At 43.9% G+C, this 16,638-nt stretch overlaps 1 protein-coding gene across 1 annotated transcript in view; it reads right to left on the bottom strand.

The window, feature by feature from the left end:
- Positions 1 to 16,638, bottom strand: part of LOC117669499 (connector enhancer of kinase suppressor of ras 2-like) — a 392,766-nt gene that overhangs the window by 100,311 nt on the left and 275,817 nt on the right. The window contains exons 11-12 of the mRNA XM_060692093.2: positions 14,433 to 14,644; positions 652 to 738 (exon numbers count right to left, since the gene is read on the bottom strand). Of these exons, the coding sequence (XP_060548076.2) occupies positions 652 to 738; positions 14,433 to 14,644 (299 nt within the window). The remainder of the gene's footprint in view (positions 1 to 651; positions 739 to 14,432; positions 14,645 to 16,638) is intronic.

Raw genomic sequence — 16,638 nt, 5'->3', positions numbered from 1 at the left:
TAGTCTTCCAATATTTGAGAGGCTGCCACAGAGAGGAGGGGGGGATCAAGCTATTTTCCAAAGCACCTAAAGGCCAGACAAGGAACAATGGATGGAAACTGATCAAGGAGAGATTCAACCTAGAAATGAGGAGAAATTTTCTGATAGCGAGAACAATCAATCCATGGAACAGAAGTTGCCTTCAGAGGTTGTGGGAGCTTCATCACTGGAGGCTTTCAAGAAGAGACTGGACTCCCATCTGTCAGAAATGGTGTAGGGTCTCCTGCTTGGGCGGAGTGGGGGGTTTAACTAGATGAACTAGTTAGGTCCCTTCTAACTCTGTTAATCTGTTTAATCTGTTAAAACAACCAAGCTCAGAGAGCATCAAGGACCTCTCATTTCAACCCTGAGCTACAAATATTCTCTTTTATCGGGGAAATAGCCTTTCATCTAAAATTATCACGTTGAGTGAGTTGGATTAAGACTAGAGTATGTCCTGGCATCTAAAAGATGGTTTGTAATGATACAGCCCCATCCTAATAAATGCCCAAGAAAAATGACATGATGAACTTGGATTGTTTGGTTCATCAGAAACGACGGGCTACTTTGAAGAAAATAAGAGTCCTTTTCTTGTCTTTTATTTGACTGTATTGGGCGAAAAAACGCACTCACCACGACTGCCTCTCTTGTACATGTTTGGCTCTTTTGAATCTCCTATCCAGCTGTATTCTGTTGGCATAGAAACTGGCCTCAGATCACCTGTGAAAAGTACAAAGAGGAACCAATTAACACATTGAGACCCATTAAAAGGAGGATTATGCGCATTAAGAAGATGGGAGACAAGTTAAATTAAGAGGAGCAACAGCTGCTGGGCACAATTAATAAATCTTTGCAGTTTTCAAAATGTGCTGTACTGGACAAAGTGTGCAACAGAAAACAGCAGATGTTCCTCCGTTGGGACATCTCTTCTCAGGCAGGCTTGGTACATGCAATCCTAGCTTGGTCTTGAGGACAAGATGAGATAGCAGGTAAACCTGAGAATCCACTAGATCTAACGGTGAGGCTGGAAAAAGAGCCATTGCTCCTGGATACGCTTGACATTTGAACTCAACTCCAAAGTTTTGACTATCCATCCTTGTAGGAGCATTGTCATTGTAGAGCAGAAAGACAAAAGGGGAAAAAAATGGAGGAATTATTCAGCTGCTTGAGAAGAAGACATCTTAGACATCTACTAGACATCATTGTTCCAAAGTGTAGAAAGTTAGCACCCACCCCTCTCCTAGAAGAATGAAATTTCTTGAGAAATATTAAAAAGGAAGAATATTGTATTTCCCTAAATGAGAAATGGAGAAACGTGCTCTTGGAAAGCAGTCTCCTCCTTCCTTAATAGCCCACAGCAGATGTCAGCACTTAAGAGATAAAGGGAGAGATAGCTCCATTCATAGGCAAAGGAAATACTGCAGGCAGAAATCCATTCAAGGCAGGATATTTTGAAATTCCCTGCAGCAATGTCTGAACAAAGGTAAGATTAGACTTCAGCCATAATAGGAATTGTGCAACACCTTTTCAAAACACAAGCTCACTACATTGCAAAATCTCCCAAGGACATTGCATCAGCAGTCCAAACTTCAAGCAAACCTGGGAGCTCAGACAACCTACAGAGTCAGCTATGACCCCTACAACAAATAGAATACATGTTCTTGCACAGGAACAGGAAGTTCAAGTGCAAAGGCCAAGAGAAGGTGTAAATGCCCCTCACTCTCAACTCCATGTGGTCAGCTACCCAGAATCACACACGCTTGGTGGTTCTGCTACATCATGTAGGAAGTTAGCACCCACCCCTTTCCTGGAAGAGTGAAATATTTTAGGAAATATGAAAAAGGCAGAATATTATATTTCCCTGGATGAGAAATATGAGAAGCATATTTTACAGACAAAGCAGCTCCCACCTTCCTGCCCCCCACCCTTTGTCAATGGGCCATTAAGCCCTGGGCCAGTCTATTCTACATAACAAAGATCTACCTCGTTCAGGCAGAGCCATAGTAGGAATTACCAAAGATAGGATTAGCCCTCTACACAATAGTAGCAGAAACTCACCACATGTGACCTGGGAAGCACATGTGACCATCAGCCAGCAAGGCCCCCACCCCCTGGGAGTCTGACAACCAATCAGGATACTCTTTTGGGGCCCCAAGAAATGCAGAGCCAGAGAGAGCATAAAAACCCGAGGATTTACTGTATCTGCCCTTTTCTGTTCAGGAACTCAAGCCATGTGATCCTGTCCACCATTAAACCATCTTTCCAAGCAGTCTCCATGTTTCCAGTGTCTGTTTCCCCACTTGGAGCAGAACCTAGAAGGATGTTTCTTCCAACAATCATTAAGCCATCTTTCCAATCAGCCTCCATGTTTCCAATGTCTTTCTCCCAGCTTGGAACTGGACCAGATGAATATTTCTTCCAACAAAAGTTATCAAGATCTAATCATCAGAATTGATCAGTGCTGGCTCTGCTCACAGAAAGAATGGAAGTTTCCACAATCTCAGCTTCTATCTTAAAGCGTTCAGACTCTGAGAACATTTTCATTGACAGCCCTTTCCCTTTTTAGTATCTCAGGGTTGCAGTTAGATATCTTTTATGCATTGTAGGGACCTATTTTACTTTATCCTTTGCTTCTTAAGTTTCTTTTGGTATTTTATAGTTGTAGATTTGCATAAAGTGTTGGCCGCTGACCATAATAAACTTCGTTGACAGGCCAACTTCTTTGCTATATATCCCTAAAAATCTTGGCATCCTGGCTGGATCTGACATACACTTTCTGCCTCACCCTTTAAACCTCAGGTCCTAATCAACATTGTTGGCTTATCTTGAAGTAGCTTTGAATTAGAAATATGGCTCTATTTTCAGTTGTGTTTGAAACTGGTGACCTTGGACCCATTGCAAAAAACCTGAAGTTCAAGAAAAACATACTAATAGTCTAAACTTTACTTTAACAAAATCTTCCTGTTCCTGGAATTGAACAGAACAGTATTTCTCAACTTTGGCAACTTTAAGCTATGTGGATTTTAATTCCCAGTTTGCCAGCTGGGGAATTCTGGGAGTTGAAGTCCACACGGCTTTGAGTTCTAAGGCTGAGAAATACTGGAATACTGTAGCAGCTTAAGAAATCAGAAAACTGTCAGGAAATATGTTTATGCAGTGAAAGGAAGAAGACTTATGCACATCCCCAGACCGACAACTAATATAAATGCTATAATATAAACAGCCTCACATCCATCAGATTAGACATTTCACTGACCTGGTCATCTCCTTCGAAAGCAATTTTGCAAAGCACTGAAATTTTGCTGCCTTCAAGAAGAATGGAAAAAATGGCACCTGAGATGGTTGGCACTGCACTCTTTAAAAAGTTTGTTACGGTCCCCTTAAGAAAGACACTGCTGCTTAAAATCTGATTGTTCCATCCTTCAAACGATCAGATGGATAGCAAGAAAGGGTTGAAAGAGATGAATCATGCCTGTGGATGAATCCTGACAATGTAGCAGTGGTGAGTTCTTCCCGGTTCGGTCCGGTTCGGCTGAGCCGGTAGCGGTGACATATGATGTCACCGAACCGGTTCTCCCCCCCTCCCACCCCCCCACCCCCCCACGTTATTCTTACCTTTTATTTGGTCCCACCCCCAATCTATTGCTGCCTCCTGAGTCCCAGCTGATGACTAGAGGGAAAAAAACTGTTTAAACTCTTGCCGCGGGGCTTCAAAGGGCCGCCCTACAGCTGATCAGTGTTAAAAGCAAACAAATGAGTCGGGTCGTAAGTGCGAGGACTGGTCGTAAGTGCGAGGACCTTCCAGAAATGACTCTGACCAGGTAGCCACACTCACCTAGTCACATGACTTCCAAGCCACACCCACAAAATAAGCCACGCCCACAGAACCGGTAGTAAAAAAATTTAGAACCCACCCCTGCAATGTAGATAGTTGTCTTGGGAGGAAAACCAAGGAGATGACATAAAACCTTAATGAGGATGTTGCATGTATACAAATGGTTCACGTTTGTGCTGTCACTACCCGTGTCACCCCAAAAATAAGACCCTGTCTTATATTTTTTTGAACCCTGAAATAAGCATTTGGCCTTATTTTGGGGGAGGTCTTATTATTTTGGGGCATGTGGACCAAGATGGGGGCTCTTCTTGCCTTCTTACCTGATTTCCAGCTCTGCGTTTAAATATTTTCGGGGAGGGCTTATTTTCAGGAGGAGGCTTATTTTAGCGCATGCTAAAATAAAAACCCTTTTTTTCTTTTAAATGCCTTTGATGATCCAAGCTGAGTTGCCTGATCGTTAGAGGCATTTAAAAGAAAAAAAGTCTCTGCCGATCAGGCAACTCAGCTTGGATCGTCAGAGGCATTTAAAAGAAAAAAAGGGTTTTTTTCTTTTAAAAGTCTTGGAAGATCCCAGCTGAGCCGTGCGATCATCAGAGGCTTTTTTTTTTACTTTTAAAAGCATTTTTTTGGTCGAAGAGGTTGTAGAAAAAATGCTTTTAAAAGTAAAAAAAAAGCCTCTGATGATTGTGCGGCTCAGCTGGGCATGGGGGGGGGAGGGATTTTTGCTACCGGTTCCCCGAACCACCCGCTACTGGATTGGGCGATCCGGTCCGAACCGGGAGCATTTCACTCCTGGTTTACACATAAAACACATCAGCAAAGAGCAACATGGAGCAAATTCTTTCCCCTGGGTTTCAAGCCTGTTTGTTTGGCACACTAGAATTATTTATGTATTCTTACCATTTATCTACTGCCCTAATTCTTATGGACTCTAGGCAGTTCACAGGATTAAAATAAGAGAAACAATATAATTAAAATTATAGCGGAAAAAATAGCAAGTAACAAAGAGGGAAAGAGGGAATGTGAGTGCTGGATGGATAATGGTTGGATGGATGGATGGATGGATGGATGGATGGATGGATGGATGGAAAAGTTGGCAGGCAGGCAGATGGACAAAACAGATAGACAGATGTCTGTGACTTTACAATCAGTACTTCCACGGGGTGGGATCTGCTCTGCAGCCAAGAAAGTAATTCATTTGCAGGTTGTCCTCGACTTACAACCATGACTGAAGAAGCTTCTTGGAAGATAAGCAAAATATTTTCAAAGAAGAACCAGAAAGTCTACTTGTGTTGTGGCTCCGATCACCGAGCCTGTGTTATCAGCAGGAGAGGACTCCGAGAGTGAAGGAGAGGAGTTGGCAAGGCCTCCCTCTCCAGGACCCTCCTCTCTGGCAATGCCTCCGGTGTCCTCCGAAGGCCAAGAGATAGGCTCGGGGCCAAGCACTTCCACGCAGCCACAGGTGGACAGTAATGATGATGATGATGAGTCTTGGCTGGACCCTCGACAGCGTTGCAGAGGTAAGCGCACGCAGGAGAGGAAGAGGCATGCCAGGGATTAGGCTGAGTCACTGGACCACACCCCACAGGGTATAAAAAGGGGTGTGGTGGCAGTTCAAGCTCTGTGACGAGCAAAAACTGATATTGATATCTGCATTGCTGGACTTTTTAAATATTCTCTTATCTGTTGTGTGTTGGTTTTGAAAAAACACTCCCTTCGTAAGTAAAAGACTCTTGGCAGCCAGCCACTGGGTTGCTGCCAATTCTGCTCTTAGAGAAACCTTTGTCGGCTGGTTTATTTCACTATTGACCGTCTATGGGGGTGCGTGTGTGAGACGGGGACAGAACAACTTGCCTTTTGAAGAAGCAACTTTGGGACAACTATGACCTGGATGACTTAAGAACCTCCATAGACGGGAATGGAACAACTTGCCGCAGCCAACTTGCTCCAGCAAACACACTGCGGCCAACTCTGTTCCACCATTTCTTTGATATTAGTGTAAACCTTGTCCTGCAATGAGTTGTCCGGTGGTGAGATGGTCAGGGCGAGTTGACCAGGGCGAATTAGCCATGGTGAGTTGTCATAGACCCCCACAGACATGCAACTTTTGGAAGTTATAACAGCCCTGGGAAAAGTAAGTTTTGACCCGTATTCACCCTTATAACTGTTGCATCCATGGGATCACATGATCAAAATAGCAACCAGCAACTTTAAGACAGGGTGAAATCCTACCGGTTTGGACCGGTTTGGGTGAACTGCTAGGGATTATGGGCATCAGTTCGCTGAACCGGTAGTAATTACCCCTCCTTGGCCCCACCCATGCCCGGCCGATCACCGCTCACCTCTTCCGACCGCTTGATATTCCATAGAATTCAATGTTAAATGCAGCAGAGAGAGACTGCTAACTTTTCTCCCTCCATTCACAACGGAGCTGATGCAGCCTGTCCCTTTTAAGGTAGTCCCCAGGAGAGAGGGGGACAGGGGACCGGGAGCCATTTTTGTGAAAGGCAGGAAAGTGGGGAAGGGGATTTTCCTGCCTGTCATCCATTCCTCAATCTCAGCACGGATTGAGGGGAGGATGGTAGGCAGGAATATTCCCCTCCCCATTTTCCTGCCATTCGCGACAAGGAGTGGCTGGGAGGGGAGGGGCCAGTGAGGAGGCCCTCAGTGAGTGATGTCGAGTTGGCCATGCCCACCCAGTCACATGACCTCTCCCCAACAAGCCACGCCCACAGAACCGATAAAAGAAATTTTTAAATTTCACCCCTGCTTTAAGACTTGGGGACTTCAACCTTGCAGTCAGCCGAGGGAATTCTGGAAGTTGAAGTCAACAAAGTAGCTAAGACTGGAGACACCTGATTTAGAATTAAAAAAAAACAGTGGAATAGAATCAAGAGTTTTCTTTTTCCCTTTCTTTCCGTCTCATTAGCTCATTTGTAATTGGGCTAGGTGTCTTTATTAGGTGATGTTGGGTAGGGAGGCAGGAAAATAATGCCACCCTCTACAGATTTCAAGCTGCAGGCATGGAGACAGATAAATAGTGGCAGTTTATTGATTTGTGACATATTCACAGATTCTTTTGCCTATTAAATAAGACACTCTTAATTCAGACTGTCATTAAGCATTCTGGAAAGTTCAAGGTATTTTGATTCCCCCCCATCCCGATTCTGATTGCAGTCTTCTGCTGTCTGATGAGAGCAATTATAATTTATTTATCTGCCTGCTTTATTAAAATGAACTTTGCAATAATCAGTGACATGTTCACAAAGTGGGGAAAGGGGTGGAATTTAGCAAAATAAAATCTGGATTCCTGAAGCTTTATATTGCTATATGTGCAGCAAAGTTTGTTCTCAGTTTTAAGTAAAGGTAAAGGTTCCCCTTGCATATATGTGCTAGTCGTTCCTGACTCTAGGGGGCAGTGCTCATCTCCGTTTCAAAGCCGAAGAGTCAGCACTGTCCAAAGACGTCTCCATGGTCATGAGGCCAGCATGACTAAACCCCAAAGGCGCATGGAATGTTGTTAACTTCTCACCAAAGATGGTCCCTATTTTTCTAGTTGCATTTTTTACGTGCTTTCGAACTGCTAGGTTGGCAGAAGCTGGGACAAGTCACAGAAGCTCACCCCGTTACGCAGCACTAGGGATTCGAACCGCTGAACTGCTGACCTTTTGATCAACAAACTCAGCGTCTTACCCACTACGCCACTGCGTCACTCAGTTTTAGAAACCGTCTCAGTTTTAGAAACAGAAATAGCATGTAGGTAGTCCTTGATTTACAAAAGTTCCTTGAGTGACCGCCTGAAGTTACAACAGCCCTGAAAAAGTGACTTATGATAGTTTTCACTCTTAACAACTGTTGCAGCATCCACATGATCAAAATTCATTCGCTTGGAATCTGACTCATATTTATGACGGTTGCAGCATCCCGGGGTCATGTGACCCCCTTTTGTGACCTTCTGACAAGCAAAGTCTAGTTTAATGAAAAAAAGGACTAGCGATATTCCAATATCTCAGGGGTTGCCACAAAGAAAAGGGAGTCTCCAAAGCACCTGAGGGCAGCACAAGAAGCAACGGATGGAAACTAATCAAGGAGAGAAGCAACTTAGAACTAAGGAGAAATTTCCTGACAGTGAGAACAATTAATCCGTGGAACAACTTGTCTGCAGAAGCTGTGAATGCTCCAACACTGGAAGTTTTTAAGAAGATGTTGGATAACCATTTGTCTGAAGTGGTGTAGGGTTTCCTGCCTAAGCAGGGGGTTGGACTAGAAGACCTCCAAGGTCCCTTCCAACTCTCTTATTCTATTCTATTCTATTCTATTCTATTCTATTCTATTCTATTCTATTCTATTCTATTCTATTCTATTCTATTCTATTCTATTCTATGACCCTCCTAGCCACGCCTACCCAGCCGATCATTAGGGCAGAGAACCAGTTGTTAAAAAACACCGGGAACCACAAAACCCTTTTGACATATCTATGTCTCCCCTCACTCCCTCCCGCCTCCCCCTCTCTGTATCTCTCTGTCTCTGCCCCAACCGCTTCTCCATTCCTCGCCATCGCCCTTACCTTCTCAGGCCAGGCGAAGAATGACTGGGAGGGGAAGACGAGGGGTGGGGCCAGCCAGTGGTGGGATCACCCGACAGGGAGCCACAGCAGAGGGCCCAAAGAGCCACATGTGGCTCCAGAGCCACAGGTTGCTGACCCCTGCCCTACACCATTTCTGACATATGGCAGTCTCTTGAAAGCTTCCAGTGATGAAGCTCCCACAACTTCCGAAGGCAACTTCTGTTGCACGGGTTGATTGCTCTCACTGTCCAAAAATTTCTCCTTATTTCCAGGTTGAAACTCATATATTTATGTTCAGATTCATCATTAGAGTCTTAGGGTGTAGTGTTCTCTCAGCTTGGCATGTTTGATTGACAGGTGCTTCATTACGTGGCTAGCTAGCACCTTCACTGCTATTCTTTTGGAGGCGTAAGATTTGATCCGTTGTGGAACGTACTATTCCCATCTTATCAAACTTGTATATAATTGGATGGACCACACTGTTGGGCCTTGTTTTTTTTTTTTAATGTGATTGACACATCATTATCTGATTGTTGTTATGCCGAGGCAATGCCATCTCTTGCTTATTTGGGTATTAATTAATAGTTTGTAGGTAAGAGGAGGTGTTACTGAGATCTGTCCTCTTTTCTCTTTGATCACGGAAGAAATTACACACCCAGGTAATGAGATGCTTGCAGATGACAATAAAAATTCAGAGAATCCTTCTTACAAGCTATCTACAGCTGACATGGACCCTTCACTGGTGAGGTACTTGAGGTGACACAAAATCTAGAAGGTGTTAGATTAGGAAATTAACCAAAGGCCTCTTTTTTTTTAAAAAAAATCCCAAATTATGCATGTTCACCATAATCTAGGACATTTAATAGGTGAGTTTCAGCCGTTTTCACGTACAGTCAGCAGGGCGAGAGAGGTGTTGATAAAGTCATTTTGTTTGCAGTCGGAGTGTGAACCAATCCCACATTCGTATTATTAAGCTAATACCCAAACAAAAACATTTCCCTGAATTTTGCAACACGGTTTGTCGGTACATCCAGCAAAACTCTCAAATGAACGGGACGGGAGCGATGTGGCGCTCCCATGTGACCCCCCCTCCTGCACGAGCTGCACTGGCTCCCAGAGGTCTTCCGGATGCGCTTCAAGGTTTTGGTTACCACCTTTAGAGCGCTCCATGGCTCAGGACCAGGGTACTTACGAAACCGCCTTCTGCCACCAGTAGCCTCTCACCGACCAGTTCGCTCCCATAGAGAGGGGCTCCTCAGGGTGCCGTCGGCCAAACAATGTCGACTGGCGGCCCCCAGGGGGACAGCCTTCTCTGTGGGGGCACCTGCCATCTGGAACGAGCTCCCCCCGGAGATACGGAGGATCCAAGACTTACGCATCTTCCGCCGCGCCCTAAAAACGTTTTTATTCCAACAGGCTGGTCTGGCCTAACTCTCCCTTTTAAATTGGGTTTTAAATTGGGTTTTAAATGTTTTTTAGATAAATTGGATGTTTTAATTTGTTTTTTGAGCCTAAATTATTTAATCTGTTTTTAATAGTTTTTTAACTTTTGTATGTCTTTGTATTTTATTTTGGCTGTTCACCACCCTGAGTCCTTCAGGAGTAGGGCGGTATACAAATATGATAAAATAAATAAATAAATAAATAAATAAATAAATAAATAAATAAATAAATAAATAAATAAATAGTGTACAGCTGGAGGGGGCGGGCAAATGGCAGATGCATTTCAGGCCAAGCTTTCCTTTTAAAAAGAATTCTCAAGAATTATTCTCAAGAATTGTCCCACCAATGCAGAACTGCGGATTCTTCTTCTGGGGCTGGAAGCATCCGGCTGGACACACATGCGCATGAGCATGCGTGCCGTGAGCATGCAGGCCACCAGCTGATCAGCGCATGTAACCGGAAGACTTGCTGGGCAGTGTGCATGCGCGTGCTGGAAACCGGAAGTACCTTATCTGGCACACACATGCCCCCTGGGCAGATCCTCTTCCTGCTCGTGGCCCTGATGAGCGTGCGTGCGTATGCGTGCAAAGTGCTCCCTTTTTGGCACTTTGTGCCGCGCATATGTGCATGCTCCCTTTTCAGCACTCAGTTCAGCACCGTTCTAGGAGTTTCTTTTGCTGCATTAACCAATGGAACGGTTGTCTTTTCGCTGCATTGTAAAGCTATTGCACATTTCCTTTGCATCCAACTATATATTTTCGAAAGCACCTTGGACCTGACCTACTTACAAGCATTCTTTAACATCTGCCAAAGGAGAAGGTGCAGATGTTTTCCCCAAAGGCCTGGAGATATACTTCCACATCCTTATTACTTTTTTTATAATCTCTATATTACATCTGGATCCTGTTCTTCCTGCAAAGGCTCAAGGCAAGCTCCTTGACCTCGGCTGATCTTCAAAAGCTAAGTAATCACTCGTTAATAGTTGGATTTGGGCTGGCCAGAAAAAGCACAGAGTTGTAGATTAGATTGTAACATTTGGAACATGATCAGACCAAAATTTTTTCTTCCTTGTGGAGACTAGGTGCTTTCCCCCCTGGCTTTTTAGCATCCACGTGAAACATTTCAAAAGGCAACTGAATTTTCTTGGTTGTTTTCCTTGAAAACGTTTCGCTTCTTCAGTTTTCCAGTTCAGTTCTGAAGAAGCTCCTTAGAGGAGAAGTGAAATGTTTTCAGGGAAAAACCCAAGAAAGTCCATTTGCCTTTTGGAAAACCACCAAGGGGTGGCACAGTGCTTAGAGTACAGTACTGCAGGCGACTTCTGCTGACTACCAGCTGCCTGTAATTTGGCAGATCGAATCTCACCAGGCTCAAGTTTGATTCAGTGTTCCATCCTTCTGAGGTGGTTAAAATGAGGACCCAGATGGTTGGGGGCAATAGGCTGACTCTGTAAACCATTTAGAGAAGGCTGTAAAGCACTGCGAAGCGGTATTGCTATTGTTCCTTCCTTCCTTCCTTCCTTCCTTCCTTCCTTCCTTCCTTCCTTCCTTCCTTCCTTCCTTCCTTCCTTCCCAGTAGTTAAAATACAGTATTATAGACTAATTCTGCCCACTGCCAGGAGTTCAATTTTGACCAGCTCAAGGTTGACTCAGCCTTCCATCCTTCCGAGGTCGGTAAAATGAGGACCCAGATGGTTGGGGGCAATAGGCTGACTCTGTAAACTGCTTAGAGAAGGCTGAAAAAGCACCGTGAAGTGGTATACCGTGTTTTCCCGAAAATAAGACCATGTCTTGTATTTTTTTGAACCCTGAAATAAGCGCTTGGCCTTATTGCCATGTGCTCAAAAGCCCGATTGGGGCTTATTATCAGGGGATGTCTTGTTTTGGGGAAACAGGGTATCAGTCTAAGTGCTATTGCTATTGCTGTATGCTAACAATATCCAACTGCACAGAGCTTGATCTGGAGACAGGGGAAAGGCCATCACTGTCTTAATCCAGTGTCTGGAGGCTGTGAGTGTCTGGATAAACAAAAGAGTTTGAAACTGAACTCAATTAATTTGGAATTGCTGTTTTGTTTACCACACAACTCCAACATTTCTGTTGTGGTCTCCTGATAGCTTAGCACCCTCTCTGAAACAGCACATCTGTCTCCTGGGGACCCTCCCGGTCTCATGGCAACAGATAAAAACCAGAGTTAGAGGCTGTGGCCAGGAAGGCTTTTGTTGATGTATCGGTTGCAGTCCTACCCAGACCCTCAAGGTCCTTGTAATTATAACTCATGCTCTGATCATTGTCCATTTGTACTAATGCAATGCTCTCTCTGTGAAGCTGCCTTTGAAGACTGCCCTGAAGCTTCAATTGACTCAGAATGAATACTGGCTGTACACATCTGCAACATGGACATGAATATTAACACCTCTGGCTCTGGGCTGGTTCCTTATTTGCATCTGAGTACAATTCCAAGCGTTGCTTTTAACCTTTCAAGACCTAAAGGACCGGGAAGTACTTTACGGGGCTGTCTTTTTCACCAGGTCTCAACCAGCCCATTACATACATGACAGGAAAACCTTCTACCGGTCTCCTCCCACCCCCCCATTTCTGCAAAGTGTGTGGGGTGAGGCTCACAGGTCATTTTGGCTTGGTGCCCTTGGCACTTTGAAAGAGCTTCCACCCAGATCCCCTCTGGTCTCGGTGTTGTCTAAATCCTAAAACACCCGAAGCTTTGTCAGACAGCAATTTGAATTATGGATGCTGCCGGTTATAGCCCAGTACATGCTCGGATTTGTGATTTGATTATCTTTGTTTGATTTGTTTTTATTGTGGACATTTTATTCTTTGTACTGATGGAGACGGTAAACCTCGGAGAGTCTCTCTGCAGCAGGGATAAATCCAATAAATAAATAGGAGGATAGCTGGGCTCAAAGAGACACATTCTCACAAACAAACAAATCCTCATTTCCTTAGTGTGTGATGATACAGGATCTTCATGCTTCGAGTCTTCCACTCGACTCCTGCCCTTGTAGGAATCCAGAGGAATGGGGAAAATCCCCGTGATAGCACATCATGTTTTCTGATTAATATCTCTAATATTCAGTGATAGAACATTAAAAATATTTCCTTTGTGTTTTGCAAAAACCTCTAACTTCCCCAACTGGTGCTTAGCACAAAAGACATACTATTCAAAACTAAGAAAAGAAGGAATCTAAGCATGGGAATTTGTTTTGAAGAGCAGAATTTGGATACCATAATTCACTTTTTGGTCTTCCTCAAACTTCCTTCATTTCAGTACTGTATTTTAAGAGCTTGGGAAGAATCCTAGAAATCTCCTAGAAATCCACTTCTAAGTTTTGCAATCCTCACCAACGCATTGCAAAACATCCATGGACCCAGATGGACAACCTTACTACCGTGTTTCCCCCAAAATAAGACCCTGTCTTATATTTTTTGAACCCCTAAATAAGCGTTTGGCCTTTTTTTCAGGGAGGTCTTATTATTGTAGGGCGCGTGGGGCAAGACAGGACTCCTCTTGCTGTCTTACCTTATTTCCAGCTCTGTCTCCCTAACTCTACCCAGAGGAAATGGCGGGGACTGGCTGCACATGTGGCTAAATATTTTTTGGGAGGGCTTATTTTCGGGGAAACATGGTACTTCTCAATATTTGGGGTGAAGAGATGTCAGCCTTTGATTTTAAGGTCTTGGATAAAGGGAAAACCTTTGCCAGATCTTTGTTGGTTCTCTCTTCCCCAGAAATGACTGGAAAAGGACAATAGCTTGATGTTTAGAAGATTGTAGCATCTTCAGGGAACTCAAAGAAAGATCTTTTTCTCTGAAACTAAGAGTGTCCACCTTCTGTGCTGCAGACATACTGGGAAATCTCCAAGAATTCCCAGGTAACCATATCAATAGTTATGTTAGAGGTGGCACGCAGTGGTTAGTGTGTAGCACTGCAAGCTACTTCAACTGACTGCTAGCTGCAGTTTGGCAGATCGAATCTCACCGGCTCAAAGTTGACTCAGCCTTCCAACCTTCCGAGGTCGGTAAAATGAAGACCCAGATTGTTGGAACGCAATATGCTGACTCAGTAAACCCCTTAGAGAGGACTGTAAAGCACTATGAAGTAGTATATAAGTGTAATAGCTACTGCCCTTCCTTCCTTCCTTCCTTCCTTCCTTCCTTCCTTCCTTCCTTCCTTCCTTCCTCCCTCCCTCCCTCCCTCCCTCCCTCCCTCCCTCCCTCCTCTTCCCTTCCTTGCAAGTGGTTAGATTGGAGTATTGTGGGCTAATTCTGCCCACTGCCAGCAGTTCAATCTTGACTGGCTCAAGATTGACTCAGCCTTCCATCCTTCTAAGGTGGGTAAAATGAGGACCCAGATTGTTGGGGGGCAATATGCTGACTCTGTAAACCGCTTAGAGAGGGCTGTAAAGCACTGTGAAGCGGTATATAAGTCTAAGTGCTATTGCTATTGCTATGTTGGCTGGAAGAGTTGCAGACCCAGTCTATCTAAACACTTCCAGACTGGAAAAAAGGTGACATACAAAGAAAGATTCAGAAAGGCCAGATCCAGCAAGCATACCATGCGTGGGTGTCTTTTCTCTTCTCCGCACCCCTGTCACTCTACCTCTTTCGTATTCAGAACTCATGGGATGATCCTCGCCTTCAATTAACGTGTAATACTTTCCACTTTCTTGTTCCAGGAAGTAGCTTGGAGATTCAGAACCTTTCATGGCAGACTTCCCAATCCCGTATTTGCTGATTTCATCACATGACACAAGGCCAATGTCATCCCTGGGAAGAAACGAGAGAAACAGCAAGATTGGTACCAAAGGAGCTGGACATAACTTTTCAGCCTTTCCATAATAAACATGATGCACTTGTCATAGGTTCAGGGAAGATAAGTTAGAGTCCCTGCAATTGTTTGAACTACAGTAGAAGCCATCATTCAATCTTGGTTTCACATTACAACAGCTGCAGAACTAAAAGACTTGGTTCACTCCATGGGAAGACGTTGTAAGGCCGACATTCATGCTAAAGGTTACCCAACGAAGTGTTAACTGACATGGTGATCATTTTTGTATATCTCAATTTTTTCTCTGGTGATCATTTTTCTATGTGTTTCACTTTTCTTCTTTCTACTGTAACTGCTATTCTAATAGCAACTCCTTCATAAAAGTTATTGCATTACATTCTTGATTAAATTATCTTTCCATTGATATATAATTTTATGGTACTACTGCAAAAAAAATAAATAAATAGTGGTGTTATTAGCTAGTTTTAGAAAATACACTTTTCCCAAAAGGTTGCCACAATTTTGGCCGCTACTGTACAATCCCTGACTGACTGTCCCAAAGGTGCCATTCTGAAAAAGCTTTTTGGATGAGAAGCAAAATGCTTTCAAAGAAAAAAAACAAGAAAGTCAAGTTGCTTTTTGGAAAAAGCATGGAGAATCTCCATAGACATCCTGACTGGCTGGCTGAGAAAGGAGATCATTAGTTCTGATTCATCTAGGAACAAAACTAAGTTCAACCAACTTAACCCAAAAGTTATCAGAGACAAAACAATTCTGGAATAGCATATTGCTATTAAAAAGGAATGTTTAAGCAGTGGAGACTTTTGACTCATGGGCCACTAATTTCTTCTGCATATGGACCAGATTTGTGCTGTAGTGGCTGAAAGAAGAGCAGCACAGGAAGAAGAGGTTAATCTGCTAGAAAATCATACTGCAAAAATACGACTTTGGTTCAAATTACCCATAAGGAATCACCATGACCCAGAAGATGATTTATCTAGAGCAGGGGTCACCAACCTTTCGGACCTCAGCGAAACCTGAGACCTGGGACCACTAAATTCATAATTTTAAATCCCATCGACCACTAATATGATTTGCCTTCTTTCTTTCTTTCTTTCTTTCTTTCTTTCTTTCTTTCTTTCTTTCTTTCTTTCTTTCTTTCTTTCTTTCTTTCTTTCTTTCTATTTGTATACCACCCTTCTCCTAGTGGACTCAGGGCAGTGCACAGCCAGAACTAAAACACATACCAATACAAAATTAAAAATTATTAAAAGAATTATATGACTTTGGCCCAAAATTTGGCCCCCAAAAAAGAGCCTTGGTAATACAGTGGTCTAAGGCACCCTGTTATTAAACTGGTTATTAAGACCAGCTGCCTGCAATTACTGCAGGTTCGAATCTCACCAGGCTCAAGGTTGACTCAGCCTTCCATCCTTTCTAAGGTAGGTAAATTGAGGACCCAGTTGTGGGGGCAATAAGCTGACTTTGTATAAATATACAAAAGGATGAAGGCTATTGCTGAGCACATTGTAAGCCGCCCTGAGTCTCCGGAGAAGGGCGGCATATAAATCAAATTAAAAAAAAAAATTAAAACATTCAAACTAAAACCCATTGACAATTTAAAAGGCTAAAAAAAAAGGGGGGGGCGGGGTTCACGCCAGCCCTGATTGATGGAAAAGAAAAGTTTTCAGGGCACGGCGAAAGACCCGGAGGTCCGATATCCTTCATATCTCCGGGGGCAAATCGTTCCAGAGGGCAGGTGCTGCCACAGAGAAGGCCCTCCCCCTGGGGGTCGCCAGCTGACATTGCCTGGCTGACGGCACCCTGAGGAGTCCCTCTCTGTGGGAGCGTACTGGTCGGTGGGAGGCTATTGGCAGCAGAAGGCGGTCCCGCAAATACCCAGGTCCTATGCCATGGAGCGCTTTAAAGGTGGTAACCAGCACCTTGAAGCGCACCCGGAAGACCACTGGAAGCCAATGCAGCTCACTCAGGA

Source organism: Pantherophis guttatus, chromosome 12, assembly GCF_059756535.1.
Source record: "Pantherophis guttatus breed Tessera chromosome 12, ASM5975653v1, whole genome shotgun sequence".
Classification (NCBI taxonomy): domain Eukaryota; kingdom Metazoa; phylum Chordata; class Lepidosauria; order Squamata; family Colubridae; genus Pantherophis; species Pantherophis guttatus.
This window is presented reverse-complemented; position numbering and strand designations above follow the sequence as displayed.